At 33.2% G+C, this 23,872-nt stretch overlaps 1 protein-coding gene across 1 annotated transcript; it reads right to left on the minus strand.

The window, feature by feature from the left end:
* Positions 1–106: 106 nt before the first annotated feature.
* On the minus strand, positions 107–20,932 carry LOC130810193 (SWI/SNF complex subunit SWI3B). The gene is made up of 6 exons (XM_057676167.1): positions 20,699–20,932; positions 20,149–20,582; positions 18,437–18,826; positions 16,512–16,638; positions 554–684; positions 107–438 (listed from the first exon to the last, which is right to left on the minus strand). Exons 1-6 carry the CDS (start codon positions 20,907–20,909, stop codon positions 268–270), a joined length of 1,464 nt encoding a protein of 487 aa, XP_057532150.1. The 5' UTR covers positions 20,910–20,932; the 3' UTR covers positions 107–267.
* Between the last annotated feature and the right edge of the window lie 2,940 nt (positions 20,933–23,872).

Genomic DNA, 23,872 nt, shown 5'->3' on the forward strand with positions numbered 1-23,872 from the left:
ATATGAACTCTACTACTCTGACCAAAAGATGTTAATTAGAGATAAAGTATTTGATTGATGTTGAAGACCGAAGAGTTGCTAGATAGGAAAGCTTAGCCTCTAAAGATGTCCAATTAGAAAATAATTATGATTGATATTATGTATCGAAACTAAATGGGACATTTAATCAAAATGAGAGAAAACTACTTAATTACATATCAGATATTCCATCTACTTGAAACTACAAGAATACAACTAATAATTAATAACTAAACGCGCAAACTAAGCTCAACTAGATGGAGGCAATTCTGTCGATTTAGTTGCAGCAGCCTTGTGTAATAAAAGAGTGAGTTTATCTAAGAAAAGCTGATGCTTCATTTGATCCAACTGGCGCCATTCTTTTTCCAATTGCAAATCCAATTTTTCATGATGACCGATCTTATCTAGCACCTCCTTCATCTAAAAAGCAACACAACAATAGTCATTTCTTGGAAATATATACAAATTTATACATACATACATAGATACATATAGATACATTACAAGTGTATGTTTCAGGCTAGCCAACACTGACCTTAACTTCGATAATGGTAGTTACTGACTTTAAAAATTCATCCTCTTCCTGCTTGAGTAGGGACTCTGCCTCTACATGAGCTTCTTCTATCGTGAGATTTGAGAAACCGCCACTAGATTCAACAGTAGGGTCTGGATCACAATAGGTAAAGCAAAATCAATACAGCTGAGAAAAGAAGCCATCCACCAGAAACAATAGAGTACACAGAAAATGAAACTATATCATACATGACCAAACAATTATTCCAAAGGGATCATACATTATATAATTTATATGAACTCTCATCAGGTACAGTACAAACATGTTTCTATTGAGCCCAAATAACCAACTTACTAAATTGTCAAGTTCTTTTAGATGTTGTAATCAATGGAGAGTGGATGATTAAAAATACCTGTATATAGGACCAATATGAGCCTCTACCTTTATATAGTGTCAGACTAATAGATTCGCAATAAGTATCCAAACACCATAACACCAAAAGCACTCCCTCTCCCTCTCTCTCTCTCGAGATGGTCCAGCATAGTGTTAAGTTATCATGCCCGATTTTCTACAATCTCAATACGTTAGTCTAAATCTTTCATACTCCTTTCTACCCTTACTCTTTGACTCATCTTCAGTCTTCCACGCCCTCATTTTAAGCCCCTCGAGTTTTAACTTTCTATCTTCCTTACCGGTTTGTTAATATCCCGTCTTTGCACATATCCAAACCATCTTAAACGATTTATATAAAAGTTGCACTTCAAGTACTCCGTCTTTGTCTTCAAACTTTATAGTATCTCATTATCTCATTTGTATTAAAGTTGCACTTCATGTACTCCGTCTTACTACAACTTAGTTAAAAATCTCGTGAATCTAACTCTTGTGTCCATCGTTTTAACTTAGCATTTACCCTTCCCCAATCTAATCTACCAACATAATATCGTTGGCAAACAACATGCATTAAGGCATTCCTCTTTGTATTAATTAAGTTATCTCATTCAGGATCGCTACAAAAAGAAAGAGGCGTGGGTTCGAGCCTTGATGAAGGCCAAATGTGACTGAGAAATCCTTTGTTACCCTTCCACATCTCCTAACATTTGTCTTCACACGATATATATCTTGTACTATATTAATATGCTTCTTGGAATATCCTTTGCTATTGCCTACCAAAGTACTTCTTTTGGTACCTTGTCGTATGCTTTCAAATCAATAAAAACCATGGGCTACTCCCTTATTTTTCTCAAAATATAAACTACTTCAATTGTAGATCTCTATAGCATAAATCCAAATTAGTTCTACCGGTATATATCTCCTCATACATATCTCTCTCTCTCTTTATCATAAGTTCATAGTATTACTCATGAGATTTATTCCTCGGTAGTTGGAGCAATCTAGGATATCTCCCATGTTCTTGTGATTGAGCACTAGAGTAATTCTTCTCCAAATGTATCTTATTTGTCCTTCAAATCTCATTGAATGGATCGGTTAGTTAATTTACTCCAATCGTCCCTGGGCATCTTCATACCTAAATAGGTATACCATCTGGCCTAACTTCTTTCTTTAGTTTCATTTTCTTCCAAGCACCCTCCACCTCTAATTTTTGTATTTTTCGCATAAAATCTTGTTTTATTTTTCCAAGGGAATGATTGTTGTGTCTTCAACAACAATAGATCCTTGATGTTCCATCATGAATTAAAATGTTCTTATTTTTATTCTTAATACACTTTACTACACCTAAGTTATTAGTTTTTGTTTGCCTCCTCTTTGCCATCCTATAAATATCTTTCTCTTAGTCATTAGAATCTTGTTGATCGAACACCTCTTTAAAAATCTTTGCGACTTTTGTCTTTGTTTTAATGTTGATATACTTTGCAATGTTTTTCTCATTCCTACATTTTGCTAATGCAAGACGATATTTTTTTCTTTCCTTGAAGACTCCTTGACCTCCTCATTCCACCACGTAATAGCCATCATTACTATAACAATACTTCCTAATTCACCTAAAATCTCCTTAATTATTGGGGTGATGCAAATTTCCACATTTGTCCAGGTATCATCCGCATCCGAAGTCATCTTTCAATCAACCTTTTTAACAACTTTCACGACAAAAACCCTAGCAACTTCTTCTTTAAATCTCCACTATTTAACCCTACGTTCCTTTTTGGCTTTCTTTACCTTTGGTTTTGCTTGAAGGGGAAAATCTAAAATAAGGATTTTATGTTGGATAGCTACACACTCTCATGAAATCACTCTACAGATTAGGAAATTACTTCTATCTATTATCCTTGTCAAAAGGTAGTCAATTTGGGTTGTGTTTACTATAGTTCTAAAAGTCACTAAGTGGATATCTCTCTTCTTAAACTATGTGTTAGTAACCAACAAAATGTATAAGAGAGCAAAATCAAAAATAGACTCCTACATTCCCAGTTCTATAGCCAAAATTTTCATGGATGCGTTCATAGCCACTATGACATACCCCTACGTGCCCATTCAAATCCCTCTAATGTAGAGTTGTTCATACGTTTTGCACCATATCATCAATATCCTCCCAAAACTTCCTTTTTATTGAATCCTCTATCCCCACTTGCATTGCATAGGGACTTATGATGCTCAAAATCTCTTTATCATGTAATTTTCACTCTTGTAATCATATCGTTCTTTCGATATACCTCTCCTTTATCCTTAGATGTTCATTTATCCATAATAAGAAATGGAATCTCAATTGTGCCTTATGTGCCTTTGGAACACTCACTCATCTAAGTGATAGGTACTATCTGAAGGCTACATCAAATGTGATCTCGCTTGTTACCCTTTCCCATTCTGTTCTCACCAAATCACCAACCTTTCCTTTATATCTAACAGTCGCCACTGCTTAGTTGACCTTTGTTTTACTACTTCATTTCAGATCCAATCTTTATTTCGATCTCCCAATAAGCAACTAACTGAAGGAGGCGTACGAGCAGCAAGAGGAGATACTAAAGGAATAGTTTTCGTGTGAACAACATTTGTTGTCAAACCCCATTTTTGCCTACCAAGCTTAACTTCTCGATCTATCAAGTAAGTAAACTACCTCAAGAGAAATTTGATCAAATTGCTAATGGCTAGCAAGGTGGTTTAAAAATCTGAATGGCCTTCCACCTCACATCAACTCCATTTCAGTTTCTACCTTGTCCCAAACACTACAATTTATATTTCAATCATTCTCCTACTACAAACATGAATAAGATAGTTGATAAATCAATGAGGTATATTTTGGCTTCCAAGTATCCTTGAGCATACAACTTCGGGTAACGTGATTGCTAAATGTCTAACACCCCGTCATTTTATTACATTATTATATATTTGAAATAATGATTTTTAGAGATTTTTTTATTTTAATAATTATTTTGAATTAGTTTATATCGATTATTTATATATGTATATGAATGTCTACATATTCATATTAAGATTATATTATAATTACTCAAATAAAGATGTTCAAATTAAACTTATACTTGTAATTCAAAATTTTTCTAGAATATTGAAAGTTGTCTTAATTTGGGCTTGTAAGTAAATATGTGATTATATAGATGAGTTAGGATGTTGAATTAAGAAAAAGAGAAAGAAAAATTAATAAATAAATAAAAACCCCTAAACCCATACTCCTCATTTTCCATCTCTTTCTTTCTTTCTTCTTCACCTCCCTTCCTCAACACCATGAACACCCACCACCAACACCAGTTGCCGCCACCATCGGCACCCCCCTCTCACATGACTTAAAGCTCTTTACTTTTTCCATCATATTCTCAGCCCTTTGTGAGCAATCTCTTACCCAATTTGATTTTGTATATTTTGATATTTAATTTCTTGTTATTTAGTGTTTATCCTTGTTAAATTTGGGTATGATAACTTGAATTTTGTCATGGGTTTAAGTGATTGTGGTGATTTGAATATGGAAAAGTTAGGGTTTATATTAGGATGAAAATAATATGTATAATATGGAAAAATTAGGGTTTATATTAGGATGAAAATAATAATATGTACTACATTTTTTTGGTTTTGATGGTGATTTATAAATTTAACGTCCTTGTTTAAGCTTTGTGTATGTGCTATTGTAGATGAATGGTGGTAGTATTAGTTATTAGTAATGGTTAGGATTCTTGGTCATAAAAAAATAAAATAAAATAAAATAAAAGTGATTGTTAATTGTCATTATTATTTTTGTTAATGGTAGTTTATATTCTTAATACCATTAAGAGGTGTTAGTTAATAGTGATTGTTAATTAATTTTATTTGATTACTAAGAGCTGATAATGGGCTTTTGCAGTTCTTGTTATGAGTCGATATTATTTTCATTGTACTTTAGAATTAAATTAATTGTCAATATTACTTAAACTAATCGTTGTTGTAAGTTGTATAGTCTTGGTACAAAAAAAAAAAAGGATTCTTAATATTGTGAGCGATATAAGTAATTTCTTGTAGTTACTACGAACCTTGAATAATGTGGTGAAATAGATTTCATATCATTACTAACTTACTACCTTGGGTATTGTCATTATCATTATATGTAATATATTACTTTATTCAATCTTACGTCTACTAATTCATACTAATATGACAATGCAAAATATATAGTTTAGTCTTGCTCTTTAGAACATACTTTCTTGTAAATATTGTGTGAAAAGCGTACGTAGTGATTAGATTAGAATTATTGGTATAGTAGTAAGCAAACCTCATTTGGCTAGTTTTCTTTATAGCATGAACTACAACTCGCTCTAATGGTATTAGGGTGCATTCTTTTAGAGTAAGCGACTCTTATATGAGGATAAGTAGACTTATTAGTCATACTCGAACGTGCATAGGTGCTCAGTTCATAAGAGAAGCTTAAGAACCTCATATTTGGTGGTTTTGATAACTTGTTTTCTTGCAATTGCAATTAAAGGTACGTGCACGCAATAATTTATTTTTTTTAATATTTATCGATAATTAATGATTATATGCATTGTATTGGAACTATAAAGTACAAGCAAGTGCATTATATATGAATAGCAATTGATAATGATACCCTTGAATTTAGAATGATGTTGATGCGTAGAATGGAAGTATTAGTAAGAGATGAGAACAACCCCCTTACGGATGAAGAAAGGCTTATGTTTACTTGAAGTCAAAATGACTCCTCTCTAATGAAAGATTAGACTATGTTTACTCAGAATCGTAATGACTTCTCATCGATAAAAAGTTTAAATTTGAATTAGCAGTGGGTCTTGCAAACCCCATGGTTCTCATTGAAAGCAAGAGTATATTTGAGTTACCGATGGGTCTTGCAAACCTCGTGGTTCTCATTGATAGCAAGAGTATATGTAATACCTTAGATTTAGCTTTAAAAAGGATTGATAGACTACTCATATCAATAAGATGCATCTTCTTTTCCAGGGAGCCCATTTGCTAAGAACTCCACAGTTAAGCGTGCTTGGTGGGGAGTAATCTTAGGATGGGTGATCTCCTGGGAAGTGTTTCCGGGTGCGCACGAGTGAGGCCAAAGTGCGCTGGAAAGACTTGTGTTGGTTTGTGGGGCCAATCTACAATCTCCATGAGTAGTCACCAGCGGTCCGAGGGGCCAGGGTATTACAAATGGTATCAGAGCAACCCTGCGACCGTGACTGATAGTGTTCAGTGAACCTAGTGGGGAAAAGATCCTGAGGTTACGGTCCAACGAGGACGTTGTATTCTTAAGTGGGGGTGAGTGTAATACCCCAGATTTAGCTTAAAAAAAGATTGATAGACTACTCATATCAATAAGATGCATCTTCTTTTCCAAGGAGCCCATTTGCTAAGAACTCCACAGTTAAGCGTGCTTGGTGGGAGCAATCTTAGAATGGGTGACCTCCTGGGAAGTGTTCCCGGGTGCGCACGAGTGAGGCCAAAGTGCGCTGGAAAGACTTGTGTTGGTTTGTGGGGCCAGTCTACAGTCTCTATGAGTAGTCACCAGCGGTCCGAGGGGCCGGGGTGTTACAGTATATTTGAGTTACCGGTGAGTCATGCAAACCTCATAGCTCTCATCGATAGCAAAAGTATATTTGAGTTACCGATGGGTCTTGCAAACCCCATGGTTCTCATTGATAGCAAGAGTATATTTGAGTTACTGCTGGGTCTCCCTAAGGATATTATCGATAGAAAGTTTATTCATCGATAGAAGGTTATATTTGAGATAGTCGTGGGTCTTGCAAAGCCCAAGGTCTTCCTTGATAAAATAGTTTATGCTAGTGAGAAGTGCCCTGTGAGTCTTGCGAACCCCAAGGGTTTTCCTTCATAGAAAGATTATGCCTAAGTTGAGTTACCTCATGGTAGTTAAAAATCCCAAAGATATACTATGATCACACTTACTTTAAGGTAGACATGCTTTGTGTTTTACAAAATCATCTTTATACAGTTGTATAACATAATGTAAGCTCTGTTGACCTTATTATATTTGGTGTTAGTTACTGACGTGTATCTGATTGTGTTTATGTTTGATTTATTATAGAGGTGATCATGGGTGGCCCGGCCCGAAAAGGTGAGGGTTTGGGTGCCAAAATATGGCCCGATGGGCGGGTTTGGGCAGACAATAAGTGGCCCGATTTTTTTTGGGACGGGTTTGGGATTTGCTTTTGGCCCGCGGGCTGGCCCGGCCCGGCCCGAAAGGAGGTATGTTGCCCTAGTAGTACTAGTAGACAGAAATAAGAAATAAAAGATTATGGGCTTATGGAATATGGCCTAAGAAGTAGTATCATTCTCATCTCTCAAATCACTAAACCCTACTCTCACTCTCAGTACTCACGCTCACGGCTCACGCCTCTCATTCTCATCTCACTGCTCTCAACTCTCAAAGACTCAAACTCAATCAAAAATCTTCATCAAGGTAATTCACTAATTCTATTTAGTATTTTCTTTTAAAATTATCAATTTCAATATTCAAAAGACTTCCTTCTCCATCTCCACGAATTTATTCAAATGGCAGTAGAATTAGTGTACTTCGATTGAATTTGTTTGACACTTTGAATTTGTCTGGTTTTTGAAGAATTAGTGTACTTCGAATCTTCGATTAAAACGGCAGTTTTGTTTTGATTCTCTTAATCAAGATTCTCTTAATTTGTTTTGAAGAATTTAATTTGTTTTGAAGAATTTGTCTGGGTAAAATCGTTGATTAAGATTCTCTTAATTAAGGTATTGATTTGATTCTTAGTTTCTTACATTCTGTGATTCTGTCTATTTGGAATGCTATTTGTTAGAAATTTTAGTATGTATGTATTGATTTGATTCTGTCTGTGATTCTGGTATATAAATATTTCTGGTATAAATATTATTTCTGATATATTAGTTAATTTATTCCAATTATTATTCTGAGTTGTATTTCTTGATTAATTGATTGTAGTACTTGATCTGAAAATAATGGAAAAATCTGCAAATAGCAAAAAGCGTCCAGTGGAAGATCTTGAAATTCTTGATGATGTACATGATGACGAAGTAGATGAAGGGGACATACGGAATCGTCAATCAATTGTTTGGAATGAGATGAAGAGGATTGAATCAGATGATAAAAGCGAAACAAAAGCAAAATGCAATCACTGTAAGCAAGTTTTTACAGCAAAATCTCGAAATGGAACCTCTCATTTAAAAAGACATCTTGAAAAATGTGTTGCTAAAAATCATAGGTCGTTAAAAACCTTCATGATAGGGACTGAAACCATTTGTCAAGGACAATCCATGTCCTTAAAAAATCCTAAAATAGATCATGAAGAACTTAGGAAAGCTATTTGTATGTATGTAGTTGCTGGTGCTCATTCATTTTCTACTGGGGAAGAGCCCGGCTTTAAAAACATGCTTGTTGTTGCTTGTCCTAGCTATAAAGTTTTGAGTAGACACACACTTAGAAGGGATGCATTGAAACACTATGATGAGGAAAGAAAAATTGTGGAGTTAGACATGCAAAATGCATCAGGAAAGATTTGTTTTACTTCTGATAATTGGAGAAATGATCATACACAAGATGAATACATTTGTATAACTGCTCATTGGATTGATAGGAATTGGAAGTTGCAAAAAAGAATCATTAGATTTTGAGCTTTAATACCTCCATTTGATGGTATTACTATAGCGGAGGATGTTTATCTTTGTTTGTCTAAATGGAAAATAGATGGTAAAGTAGGTTCTTTTACATTAGATAATGCGACCTACAATAATACAATGGTGAGTCAAATAAAGAGACAACTTGTGAGGAATGGTAAAGGACTTTTGTTCTCTGGTGACTTTTTCCAAATTCGTTGTTGTTGTCACATCATAAATTTGACTGTACAAGCCGGTCTTAGACTTATTGATGATGACGTGGAAAAGATTAGATCAATTGGCAAACATTTTAGGCATTCGATACCTAAGAAAAAGAAGTTCTACCAGATTGCTCAACAAACTTATCATTTAGATGGTAAGAAAAGAATCCGTGGTGATTGTTGTGTTAGGTGGAACTCAACTTATTTGATGCTTGATCGTGCTCTTTATTTTCGGGCGGCCATTGATCATGTGGTGGAAAAGGATATTGAAATAAAAATGTATTTACTTGATGATGATGAATGGCACAAAGTGTTGGTGATTCGTGACTTTTTAAAGGTTTTTTACAATATCACTAATGAATTCTCTGCCTCTACAACACCAACTTCAAATGTTTATTTCAAGGGGGTTTGGGATATTCAATGCATGCTACTTGAAACTGCAAATGGTCCTCATTCATTCTTGATTAATATGGTAAAAGAAATGCAAAAGAAATTTGACAAGTACTGGTCGGATTATAATATGTTATTGTCTTGTGCTTGTGTTTTGGACCCTCGTTATAAGCTTAAATTTGTTGAGTATTGTTACACCGTTCTTTATGGAGAAATGATAGCTAAGGAGAAAGTGGCGGAAGTGAGAGCCATTTTGTGTGACTTGCTAAAGGAGTATAGGGATGTGGATGGTGAGGATATTGGTCAAAGTGGCGAGGTTGGTGGGGAGACAAATATGCATGTTCCTATTGGTAGTGATAGGATGGCTAATTATAGCAGTTGGATGACTACAAAAGAACAAAGTGTGGTGGAAAAATCACAACTTGATCTTTATTTGGAAGAAAAGAATGTTGATCATAAGAGTCCTCTTGATGTGTTATGTTGGTGGAAAAATAGTGGAGCACCTAGACATCCACAACTTGCGGCATTAGCTCATGACATCCTAGCTATTCCTATATCATCCGTTCCTCCGAGTCGGCTTTTAGTATGGGTAAGAAATTGATTAATCCTTGGAGGGCTTCTCTAACATCAATGACGATTGCATCTCTTGCTTGTTATGAAGATTGGCTACGTGCAAAGGGTTTATGTTTGGGTAAGTTATTATTTTGCTTTAATGTATAATTAATTAGTTACATATTTTGATTATTTCATATGCTAACACTTTTTTTCTATATTGCATCAAGGTCGGTCTACCATTTTTAATGCTGAAGAGGAGGAAGAAGAGGTAGATTGTGAAGATGACGATTGTCAATTCATTAATTAGTTAAATATTTTGATTATTTTGTATTTGTTTATTTCAATTACTTTTAATTTGTGTTTTAAATTATGTATAATATGTAACAATTGTATTTGTGTATTTCAATTATTTGTAATTTGTGTTTTTAATTATGTATAAATAATATAAAATATAAGCCCGCAAGCCCGCATATTACGGGTTTGGGCAGGAAGTTTTCGGCCCGTGCTTTGGCCAAGCCCGCAACAATGGGCAGCATTTTTACTCTAGGCCCGGCCCGGCCCGTTGTTTGATCAGGTCTAATTTATTATCACTTTCTATGATGTTTCTGCAATGATACATTTGGCATATGGTCTGATGTTGAGCAGCAGGATCATCCTAGATAGGAGTAACAAGTATTGGAGCTTCTTCTGCATTGCATTGGGGGAGAGTGATGAGTGTGAAGCATAACACGAGTTATGCATTGGTCTTTTGACTTCGTAGCTCTTTCATGTCATTTGTAAACTTTAGGTTTTATATGTTTTTGGTATAAGGCATTGTGTCCTCCGTTGTATTTTCATAATTTCGCTGCGTAGTTATGGTTTTGTATGTTTTGAAGTGTTATATTCTTTCTAAAACTCAAGCGTTACACTGGAACCACGATCCATGTTTGTCATGATGATTTGAGGAGCTGACAATGAATCATTCCGTCGTGATATGAGATTTTAAAGGCAATGATGCCTTGGATGAGTTTAGTTATTTTATTGTGCTTTACATTCCGTCACGCCCTCAATTTTTAGCGGAAATGTTGCCCAAAATTTCTACTCATATTTTTTAAGTTTATTATTATTTTATTTATTTTATTTTTAAATATAACACCCGAATTTCCTTCTGTCAAATGCAATTTTGGTTGTTGGTTGAACCATTGAAATAAATATTACAACAATCGTTTCTTGAGTCAATTACTATAGAAAATGATGGAAAATTTCTCAAAACATAAGTTGACTTGAAACTCTAACCCCATGCATTATTAAAGCTTCCCTTACCACTAACCACCAATTTTTTTTATTACTCTAATAGTTAAACTACTAGTATATGATAAGCAAATCTACATAGGCCAAATTTAATATATATGGACCAAGTGTAGCATCAACAATTTGTACAACCAATCAAAAGTTAGAAAGAATCATTGTAGGAAGATGGAGTAGCGGATATACTTAGATGGATGAGTGGACATACTCTGACGAACATACATCGAAGCAAAGACATAAAAAATGGTTTAGGCGTAGAAAATATTGAGGATAAAAAGAAAGAGAATCGTTTCAAATGCCAAGATATGTGCAACAACGGAATATTGGAGAACAATTAAAGATAAATTCAAACTTGGAGGTTTAGAAAAGCTGGTGAGGAAGCCCAGAAGTGAAAAAGGATATGAAGAATTCAGATTTATGTTGTCATTTAGAGCGTATAATGGTTATCGAAATAATAAATTAATTAAATCAAATTTATCAACTAATTAAATTAATTAAAAATATCCCAACTTGCAAAGTCTCTGTTTTGTGCAATGTGGTTTCACGGAAGTGAAAAAGGATATGAAGAATCCAGATATAGCTTTTGTAGTGGGACAATTAAGTAGGTTTACTCAAAAACCTAGTTCTTCCATTGGATAGCTGTGAGAAGAGTACTTATATACTTGAAGAGAATTAAGGAATATGGTTTCTATTATCGTGGAGATCCTCCTGTTTTGGAAGGATATTCTAATGCAACTTAGGCATCCAATAAAAAGTATAATTCTTCTACAAGTGGATGGGTGTTCGTGTTTGGGGGAGGTGCCATATCATGGGCTTCTAAGAAACAAACATGTTTTGCAGACTCTACGATGTGTTCTGAGTTTATTGCTTTAGCATCTGCTAGTAAGGAAGCAGAATGGTTAAGAAATCTCATGTATGAGATCCCTCTGTTGGATAAGCCAATTTCACTAGTGGCTATCCGTTGTGATTCGGCTTTGAACAGAGTGTATAGTCAAACATACAATGGTAAGTCAAGATATATCGCACTTAGACACAGTCTAGTGCACGATCTTATCAAAGTTGACTGTGAATACTAAACTCAATATGGCGGATCAGTTTACTAAGCCATTGAGTAGAAGTTCCATTGAGTTTTCAAAAATGGAATTGGTTTGTGCCCATCTTCGACACCATGAGTGAAACCCAATTCAACGCTAGAACAAACATCTAGTCTTGAATTCAATGTGGATTGATCGCTCATCAGATGTTGGGAAGCAACTTTGAGACCCTTTAGTCACTTTGTTCGTGAGGTGAAAAACGAGGTAGTATAATGGTCTCTAGATTGAGTGCTTTATTCACAAAAGCATTGTAACCCAAAGAAGCTTCCTATATAAGTTCGGGGTTTGGCCATCTCAACAAAGTCAAGGGGCATACTTATGACTTCATTGGACTTATGAATAGATATGGACACATGGCCTTTAACGTGTCACAGACGTGAGTTTAACGAATTATTCCATGTGTACTACTGCTTCAATTGATTGGATATATCTGCTTAATTCAATCCGGAAGAACATTAGGGGATAAAGATGCATGATACTAGGTGTCAATTCAATGGCATTGATGCATGGAATGGGTAGGAGTTTACAGATCGCAAAAGAGGAAAAAGATTATACAGGAGGATTGTTGTCATTTAGAGCGTATAATGGTCATCGAAAATAATAAATTAACTAAATCAAATAAATTAATTAAATAAATTAACCAAGTTAAATATCCCAAAATTGCAAAGTTTCCGTTTTGTGCAATGTGGTTTTCGCGGATTGCAAGATTTCAAGACAAAGTTTCTGTTTTGGAATTTGCATCTTCGCGGCTCGCGAATTGCCCAAGTCGCAACTCGCGACTTTCGCGCTTGCATTTGCAAAGTTCGTTTTATTCGGTTTTGTTAGTTATGCTATAACTAGCTACGGTTAATATGGTCATATTAACTGAATATATTAGGATAGATTGATTTAATGTCGACATTGGTTCGTGAATCGATGTTGCATTTCATGGAGCGACATTTTACTTCATGAAATGGTGTTGGCTCTTCTACAAATATAGAAGACATGTTGTAGGTTATTTCTTACATGTATTTTCTGATTTCTTCTCTTCTCTAGCCCTTAGAACTTGCAATCCTCGATTGTAATTTTCCGTACCTTCTTCCATTTAAGTTTATCTCATGTCATTCTAAGTTCTTTGTGCTAGGAATTTAGTGTAATTTTTTGTGTCTCGAAACATATTTCCGATTTATATTCCCAAGCATCGTAGTAGGGAGAAAATGATGTTTTAGGATAGAGCATCTCGCCTAGAATTAACATCAAGTTCAATACAAAATCTTCTTGTTACTTTGTTCGAGTTTGAAGATCGGTATCTTGGAGTTCTCGGTGGTGTACATAAGCATAGTTCTTGATTGTCATATGTAATTTATTTTTCTACTACAAACTTGTAACTTTATTTTAGAAGTTTATTTAATAAATTAAATTCACATTTACAACAATTTACTAGTTGAGCTTGTATAAAACCGAAATAAATGGAGGAGATTAATTCAAGTGGACGACTACCCGGGAGATCAAGGCTTTAGCATTTGTGTTGTTGTTGATGGCAATCGATTCAGGATGAAGTATTATTGAAAAATTTTTGAACCATTTTCTTAATTCTAAGAAACTCTATTGTTGCTCTAATTGAAGCTCAAATGAAGTCAAATAAAGCTCTAAAAAGCCAAAATGGTTGGCACCATGTGTCATTGGTAAGTAACTATTATCATGCTGATGCTGCTAATGATAAAATTTGGGTAGGATGGAATCATGGAATTATCATGACCACTCCATTAGTGCGAAATTCTCCCATGCTCAGATTATACATTGTGGTTTCATACCACAAAGGGTTTTACTTTGGAGTGCACTTTTGAATAAGGAAAGTATAAAATTAATAATAGAACCAACTATGGGATGCTATCAAACCTAGGGATTCAAGTCTTTGATTAGGTGTTACATTTGGATGATTGAATCAATGGCAAGAGTTGATGTGCATGAAATTAAATTGGTGACTCTAACTTGTTTGAGCTATATTAGCTGGACATTATTACTCGTGGAATAATAAAAATCAGGGACTTGGTAGAGTGGCGAGCACAAGTGATAAGAGTTTTTGGAAATGAGATATTATGCGAATACTTTTGTTCCACTAAACCTAGCTTTTTGAATCCTTCTCTCTAATAATTGTCTAATTAGTGTGAGCTTTATGGACAGTAAGATAGGTCGTAGTAGTCCTTTTAGATTCTTGAACCTTTTGGACTCAGTTGTTTAATTGTTTGTGGTCTTGTTCTTAAGGTATGTCCAAGATAGATCCTGTTGCGTGGAGCAACGTCTTGTGGTGGCTGGAATATAAAATTATTGTAGTGTGGTTGTGGCATGAAGTTGCTATTTCTAAACTTTATAGGCTCTTGAGCACAAAAAAGACAAGCTTTGGGCTAAATGGGTTCATATATAATTACGTACTAATTCAAACAGCACCACGTTTAAGATTATAATCCTCCAAATACATGTCTTGAATGCCTAAAACAATTTTGGATGCTAGAAATGTGCACTTGATAGTGGAAGGTGGCATGTTTTTATCAATCTCAGACCTTTCTCCATCAAATATGTATCAACAAGGAGCATCGGACTAGGTGATCTATATTAACAATATATGGCTACTACAAAAACATTTTCATCCTTTGGATGGTCATTCAACATAGGCTTCCTATTGCAGATAGGCTTATAATGTAGACAGCTTAAATGTTGGTGATTGCAAAGCACAAATCAGTTCAAGCAAAAGAGTATGTTGCTTTATTTACTAACTATGTGTTTGGCCTAGCTTTTACTTTTAAAAGTGTTTCACAAATAAAGAAACAAAAAATAGGCCAAACACTCTTTTTAAGAAGTAGAAACAATTTTTGAGTAGTCACACGTAAATTCTAAAGTGTATAAGAAAGTTATAAATATTCAAAAAGTCTTGAGACTATCCTCAACATGAGACAAGCCTAATCAGCTCATTTCTCTAATTAATCACTCAGAGATTGTAAGTTACCATTTTAAGGTTGTAAGTGATCTCACTTTAAGGATATAAAAAATGATCATTTTAAATTGTAAGTGATCACTATAAGCCATAAGTTTGCAATCACTTTAAGATTGTAAGTGATTATTTTAAGAACTTAAGTGATCACTTTAGGACTATAAAAAGTGATCACTTTAAGGTTATAATCGATTACCTCAAGATTGTATGTGTACATTTAGTCATCCCAATTGACATTGTCTCATCGCGAGACTGTCTCATTGAGAATGTGACAATTATAGCCTCTCCGTATAACTTCTTTGGGGAGTTGTATTGTTACATTCAGTGATTTCTCTATTAGAAAAAATTGGATATTGACCTTATATCCCTTGTCTATAGTAATATATTTTAATTTTCTATCTCCTAAACCTTAACTTATAATTTCATATACCCAACCTTATTCTAATCCATCGCTGCTCCCTCACTCATTCACCTATCTTCACTCTTTTCTTCAGTATGAAAGACACTAATGCTTCCCAATCTGATTAGAAAATCCTTGTAAATTCCATCTCCACTATTCCTCAAAATTCAAACATTCAACTTCATAATAACCCTGAAAGACCATACTTTTTCAAAAATTACTCAACTTCTCAAATTGTTGAAATTCATTCAAAAAACTACTCTTGGTCAAACACCGAAAAATTAACAACAAAAATGTACCACACATATCCATAACATATTAACAGTCGGCTAAAAGAGTTAGCTTAACAATTAGCAAAAAAGCCTATGCTAGTAGTTGATCAAACAAGTCATTGAACCAATCAACAACAAATATCCAAGTCATCCCCATAAAATTAAAGCAAAAGGAAGAGATAAGATGATGGCTTGCTTAAGTGTGTACAACAGGAGTATAGGACACAGGCAACATACACTCTCGAAACAAACAATAGGGAAAAATTATAATTTTTTAAATAATTTCTCTAATCCTTTTGTCTTATATTAGCTCTTAATAAATGAGCCTTCTTTTGCAATACAATAACCACCACAGCAACAATTTCATTATAGATTTGAGTATACCATTTATTACCCTTCGTAGTCCTAGCATGTGCTAATGTTTGAAGGGCTAGGTAGATGCATGATGAATTTTTTATATGCCTATTGGGTTAGTTGACACTATTATTCAATGTAATGATTACATCAAGGGTATAAAGACACCTAGTATTAAACTAAACAGTAATAACAGTTTAATCAAGAGGAGATAGCACTTCTATGACTGAAGTGATGCTTACCGAAAGCATGCGTCTAATGAAGTAAACCTAGCTTTATCTAAATAAACCTAAGCCATTACAAACCTGACACCCAATATGGTTCAAAACAAGTTAAAAGACGATGTGTAACATACTTGACAATAGGGAAGACAATACCTTGCACTTTCCTCAAATGAGCACTGCTTCTACCAACTACACGATCCATTTCATATAAATTTGCTACCGCTGCTCGAGCAGCTGCTTCAGAAACCTCCGAACCAGCCAAAGCTGATAAAAAAGCGGCCTAAAACACAAGTGCTTATTAACAGTGATCATGGGAACATCTTTAATGTAGAAATCTGAAGAAAAGTAAAACAATGGAAATCTATAGGCAAATAATACATAGGAATTTATAATCATTCACTCACATGGTTGTTAATGTGGCATTGTGGCGTGGAAAACGTTGGAACTCGAAACTAATGAATTTTAGTTGTTTTATACCATAAGAATGGAATAGCTTTGGACAAAGAAGATATTTTGTTTAATGTTTTTATAGAATTGATTTGAAAAGTTCTACATAGGTTTTTAATCACTTTAAATGGAGAAGTAAACAAAACAAAACTGGCCAATGACTGATTGATTTACAACGATTTGTTTGACTTGTAATTTCAACAATTCTCCTTTTTGGTAACGGAATAGTTGAAACTAAGGATTCCTCATCGAACAAGTAGCGCCTTTCTTCTTCCTATCCTTTGTTCTTGAAGTAGTAACAAGTAGCTAGCATGTATGATTTCCATCTTAATCTTCTTCCTATCCTTTGTTCTTATAGTAGTATCAAGAGGGGATCACAAGTAGCGCCTTTCTCAGTTTGTATAATATTGATTTTATTTCAAGTTCTTCTTGTCTCAAACTTTAGTGGAATTCCAAAGTAAGTCATGTAACTGTAACAGACTGGCCAAGACCTGAGCCAAGACCGGAGAGTAAACACACAATAATGGACACTTTGAGTTTGGTCAATGACTCCCAAAAGGACTTTTCCTTATTATTCAAATACTCAAAAGCTAATCATTATTACAAGGGTGGCACTATATATTGCCTAAGCCCCAAAAGACAACTAAAAATAACAACTAATCTAATTACAAAACATACAAAGACACATTAATGTGAAATGTCGATAATGCCCTTAGACCTTTTGACTCGAGTCATCACATTACCGACCGCGTGAAGTTCCACCTTGCTCTCAAGGTGGACAAAAATTAGCCTTCTGTGGCCAGTTCCGCGAATGTGAGTCATTCACCATTATTAGGGGTGTAAGTAATTTGGTGAAAAACCGAACACCAAACCAAACCAAATCGAATAAGTAATTTGGTGTGACTATATTTTAAATTTGGTTTGGTTTGGACTGAATTTTAATTATAATTCGATGTTTTGTTTGGACTCGGTCTAGCGTCCAACAAAACCGAAAAAACGAAAAAATCAAAATGTTTATCTTCCATTTTATTTGTTTGAATTTTTGCCCTTATTTTTAGTTAAAGTTTTTTATTTGTTCATATTAAAAACCCTAAAACTATTGATATCTATTTAAGAGCTTTAGAAAGAATAATTTTGAAACAATACATGCAAATTTGATTTTCAGTGCAAAATATACAAATCGGTGCAATTCGGCTATTCGGTTCAATTTGGATTGGTATTTCAAAATTCGGTTCGGTTCAATTTGAGTTATATATATTCTGATTTGAATTTGGACTGAAAATATCAAAACCAAATTTTACTCGGTTTGATTTGGATTTGTATCGAATCCAAACCAAAAACCAAACTTTCACCCCTGACCATTATTGTAATGTTTCTTATAACTTATTGTTTTTTAAACTTCGGAACAAATAATTTCTGTCAAAAAATCCAGCTTAAACTAAAAACTAACTTAAACAGAAGAGGGAGAACGATAAAAAACTTAAAAAACAAGTTATTAAACACTTCATAAAACAAAGATGCTTTGGATTAAAAGGATAACCAGATGCTCACTATTTTTTGTCAAATATTAAAGTGGATAGAACTAAAAACATTCCTAACTCTAAAAGATCATACATAGGAACAATTAATACCTGAGCCATAATAGGGTTGCTTGCATCAGCGAGTGGTGTAAGACGCATCGTCTTAGCAGGGCGGCCCATTCCGGATTCAGCATTCACTTGGTCCTTACTTGACATATTCTTGTCCTCTTCCATATATGTGGATTCCATAAATTGCTCTTGAAAAGGAAGCTTGATGAAACGAGCAACACATTCTTTCTCAGTTCTACCACCCACATGCTCAGCCACATGTTTCCAGTCATCACGATAATGCAGTACAGCTTCTAGCAGATGCAAAGTTTCCTTGTCAGTCCAATCTGTCTTCACTTGTTCACTAATCTCAACTCGCCTGAATTCCGTAGAATTTACACCAACCTGATAATGGCCACGAACATAGCATCTTGCACAGAGCACCAGGTCATACTGCCCAAAAAGGATAATCGCGCCTTAGCTCACTACTCACGTAAAAGTGAGGATGTTAGGTATGAATGATAATTGCGACACATGTTAAATCCAATAATAAAGACAAAAATCAAAAACCAAAGGCTCCTCAATGGCCAGAAACCAAACCCTATTGAGGACATTGCTACTATTACGAAGGTCATTAGACTATTCAACACATTAGAATAAACATTAAGGTATGCACAGCGGGTAATCTCTTTTCTATATATGAAAGAAGACTGCAACTAGGTACATGTGACAATGATACAACCATATACATGAAGTAAGAAAAGACTTCACGTACAAAACATTTTTGGCATTTATTACCATGAAGCTCAACTAAAAAGTAATACTCCCTCCAATTCACTAGTAATGCCTCATTAGCATATAAATTTCTTGTTTTGATGTCATCTCACCGAGAGACAGTCTCTCACAAGAGTAACTCCTTACTTATATAGTGGGCCCTTTACTATTTTGTTTACTTATTTTTAGACAAATTATGGTACTCATTAATCAAATATAGTAATTTGAAATTAATAATAGCACACAATTTACACCCATAAATCATTAACTTGATTGTTAAAAAAATGGTTTCAATCATCAAGAACTATTCTCTATTTATATGAATTTTTACCTTTGAAACATTAATTTAAATTTAATACTTCCATCATTATGAATTGAACACGTTTAAAATTAACTCTATGAGTTTTATATATTTTTCAAATTATCAGAAAGAGGTAGTATTTCTTATTAGTACTCTTGATGCTGAGTTTTTAGATTTGTTTTTTTGGCAAACAAATATATTAATAGAATAATGAACATTTATATTAATATAACCAAAAAATTATTGAAAGCAATAGTTACTAAAAGAAATTTACATATAAAGAGTGAAGGGACCCTTTTAGATTATCCATACAAGGCCTCCACTTTCTTTGAGACGGCCCTGGATCTGAGACATCATGATCTGGAATATGGTTGCAGAAGGGAAACCTATTTGAAATATCATCTCAAAAAAGACTCTCTTGAGTGATAGGTGGTAGATGTGTGAAAGAAATAGACCGGTGATTAAGCAAATTTGCAAGGTCAAGAATAGGCATTCGCATTCCAAAGCACAACAATGGTTACAAGCTCCTAAATACATTGCAAAAGTATGCTGGAAGATGGATGAGTCATTATCTAAATCGTCTAATTGGGCTGCTATTATTAGGAACAGGATAACAATAACTAATTTCAAGCTAAGTTATACAATATCTAGAACAACAACAAAGAAAAACAGAGGGGGTAATTAAGTTTATAGAATATACCTTATCAGAAACAAAGCAGGCAATGGTGCAAGCAACCTTGCAAGCACTGCATAGCTTGGTGTTTTTGCGAGCATTGGTATCAGGTTGAGTTGAAGGAGGAGTGGCAGCATTGGTCTTGGTGGATGATTCTTTATCCTTATCCTTATCCTTGTCCTCCCATTTAAATGGAGGCTTCCCTGAGGGTGGAGAGTAATTGATGAGGCCCCAAGTGTCAAGAAAGTCAAAGACTCGACGAATGGAGCCCACATCTCCAACAATAGTACGTCTGACCTCGGTGAAGTTAAGCTTCTTAGAAGGGTTGGACCTGAACTTGTTGATGATAGCATCTCTGTAGTACTTGTATATACTAGGGTTCTTTGATGACGATTTCCCGTCGAAGAATTCTTGCATATGCCGGACCTCGCTCTCATGAATAGCATCCCATCCGAACCAACCTGCCAGGTTTAGTTTTATAAATTAAATTGAATTGAAAATTGAAAACTGAAAATTGAAATTGATTGATTCTAGACTTGGTAAGATGTAAAAATACGAGAAAAATAAGGGAATTTACTGGAGTAGCTAGGAACGGTGACGAAATCGGGAGATTCGGGAGCGGGTTGAGGAGTAGCATCAAGCTTATTGGGTATAGGGGGAATGCTGCCGGTGGTGGGGATGAGAGGTGGTGGAACCTCAGTAGATTGTTGTTGTGGTTGTGGCGACGGCAGTGAAACCTGAGAATGGGAAGTTATATCGACGGACATTGCTCTTGATGTGTCTGTCATTTGAGGGTTTCTTTGGGAATTGGGGTATTATCGGGTGGGTAAAAACGAAATATAAAAAAATTATATAAAACGCGCATAGTGGGTTTCGAAATCGGGTCGTTACTAACCAAACTAAATGGTTACCCATTAATGTATTAGATCCTCTCCATTATTTTTTTATTGCATATACAGATTTGACACTTAATTTAGAATAAAAAATAAAATTTTAAAATTATAATCATAATAATAATAATAATTACATATATTAAAAAAACAGAGCACTTGTCATTTATAATTTTTCTATTGGAGTATTTAAACTAACTAAATTAAATACCTGACCAATTTACATCAATCAAACATTTGACGATCAATCAATACTTAACCCGTTAAATTTACCGATTCAGTTATAGAAATTATTTCAACTAATTAGATACTCTAATTTATAAATTGACTATGAGAATAGAAACAATAAAATAAGAATCATTTAGCTGATATTAACAAATTTAAAATTATAAATTAGGGAATAAAATATTAATCATATAGCTTTTAATAAATTACAGTTAAAGAAATTGAAAAACAAAATAAATTCAGAGATATTTAGATGATATTAAATAATTTATTAAGATTTAGACTGATTTAGTTATAGAAATTATTTCAACTAATCATTATACAATTTAATGAAAAACTAAAAAATCACACATGTCATTCTTTTAGAGCCACGCTAGACGAAATAATTTTTTTAGTTGATATTGGCTTTAAGTGGCAAATAAAATTGATCAACCTGTTATTTATTTTACTCATCTACGAACTATTTAAATTTATTACACGTATAAAAATGTGATATCACCCTATTTTAACAATTATTATTTATTGCTTCATCTTTAGTATATAATATATTTATTATTACATGTTTCTGAAAATTATATTTATTTATACCTTTAAAATTAGATAGAGTAATGGACTCTTCATTACATTTACAGCCCGTTTGGTTAATGTTACTAAATGGTAGTAATGGGAATGATTTATAGTATAAAATTTCATCACAAGTTCTATATCATTCCCATGGTAATGAAACTTTGATTACAAAAAAATTATTTGTTTACAAATTTCTATTACCACCTAATACCACATCTATCGACTCTCAATGGTAATGCATTGAAATGAAGTTTATAAAGAAAATGAGATGATTGAAGTGGGACAAACATGGCCATCAAGGTTGTTAAGAGATTTTTCAACCAAAATTACACTAATTTTTCATTTCTATTACCACAATTTATTACATCCTACCAAACGGGCCATTGAAGTAATGGAGAAAATCCTAACTCCCTGTTAATCTGGTTTAAGAGACAGTTTTTAGCCTTTTTAGTTTTCACAAACGGCTGTTTTCATTTTCCTTAGGGCCATCGTTTTCTTTCTACCCAAATTCTTATGAGAGACAGCCTTTAATTGGGCCGCCATATTACATATTTTTTAAAATTTTATAAGTAGACACTAAGAATAATGTAAGTAGACATTTAAGAAATAAAAAATAGGCATTAAAGATATGATAAGTAAGCATTAATAATAATGTTAGTAGGCATTAATCTTTAATGGGTTAGGCTTGAGATACGTCTCTCGAAAAGACGATTTCTCAAGAGACTAACTGTTCTTTCTAACTACACCATGTGCCTGTGCATTACACGAATTTTTTCTGTTAATTTGATGGTTAATATAATTTGTATTTAAAAATACTATAAGTATTTATTTTCAAATATCAAAAAGAATATATATTTTTAATTTTTTTAAATTCACTTAATTAATAGGGAAATAAAATATGAATGATAATATAATTGATGATGCATGTATGAATATTGAATAAACATAATTGAGCAATAAATATGTATATACTTAATATCGAATGCATTGCAGTGTATGTTATTTTGCTAAATTAATACAATACATGACACTAGGTGAATATAATATACATGCTAAATTTATGCATTTCACTATATGTCTCTATCAACAATTCTTATTACATCACAAAAATATATTAGTTAGTTACATGTTAATTAATATAAATTGCATTAAGAATTGCTAGTATAAATAACTTGTTTTGAATGTCTCGTTGTTAGTTTTTGTAAAAATCATGTATTATTAAACGCATGACTCACAAAATAATTATAACCTATTATATTAATTCTTGAGGCAAAACTCTTTAAAAATAGTGTTATTTATCAATTTTCAATCTTTTATTAAATTGTGTAATTTGTATTTTTTAGAAATAAAATGTTGAAATTTTGAATATGAATGTTATTTTCATTATTTTTTTAAAAAAATCTTTTTATTTTATTTTAATATTTTTCAAATTTTATAAATAATAATATTTTATTAAAGTGTTTGAATGTCACATTATTATTTACTTAATATAACATAGTTTTTATATATGTTAATAAATTATAACCATTGTAAACTAATTATTTAAATTTTTATTATTTTTTAAATTATTTTTTCATGTAATCAATAAGAAATAAATAAGAATATTTCATTTGTCAAAGCTTAAATAGCCTGACACCTGAAATTTCCCCACTCTCTTATACTCCCTCCGTTCTTTTTTAATCTTCCACATTACTATAACGTGTAGTTTCAAAAATTCTTCCACTCTAGAATACTTTCTATTTTTAGAAAGTTTTTATCCCAATTTTACCCTTTAAAACGCCCCTTTTCTTTTATTGTACCCCTTTTCTTTTATTTATAATTATTTTTTCAAAGTGAAAGATCAAAAAAGAACAAAGGGAGTAATATTGTATGGTTTTAAAAATAATAATATTTTAATAAAGTGTTCAAATGTCACGTTATTATTTACATGATTTAAAATATCTTTTAAATATAATAATAAGTTATATCTATTGTAAACTTATAATTATTTAAATTTTTATTATTTTACAAATTAATTTTTAATAACCCAACCCTAATATAAGTATATAACATTGTATTGTATGATGTTA

The sequence above is a fragment of the Amaranthus tricolor genome, chromosome 4 (genome assembly GCF_026212465.1).
Source record: "Amaranthus tricolor cultivar Red isolate AtriRed21 chromosome 4, ASM2621246v1, whole genome shotgun sequence".
Taxonomy (NCBI): Eukaryota; Viridiplantae; Streptophyta; class Magnoliopsida; order Caryophyllales; family Amaranthaceae; genus Amaranthus; species Amaranthus tricolor.

What these genes read in the sequence shown, in the direction of transcription:
- LOC130810193 (XM_057676167.1), bottom strand. Translation starts at nt 20,909, where the DNA reads ATGACAGACACATCAAGAGCAATGTCCGTCGATATAACTTCCCATTCT. An exon ending in TCATTTGAGGAAAGTGCAAG is followed by an intron (nt 685 to 16,511) that starts GTATTGTCTTCC and finishes ATTGTGATCCAG; the next exon opens with ACCCTACTGTTGAATCTAGT. An exon ending in CTACCATTATCGAAGTTAAG is followed by an intron (nt 439 to 553) that starts GTCAGTGTTGGC and finishes GTTGCTTTTTAG; the next exon opens with ATGAAGGAGGTGCTAGATAA.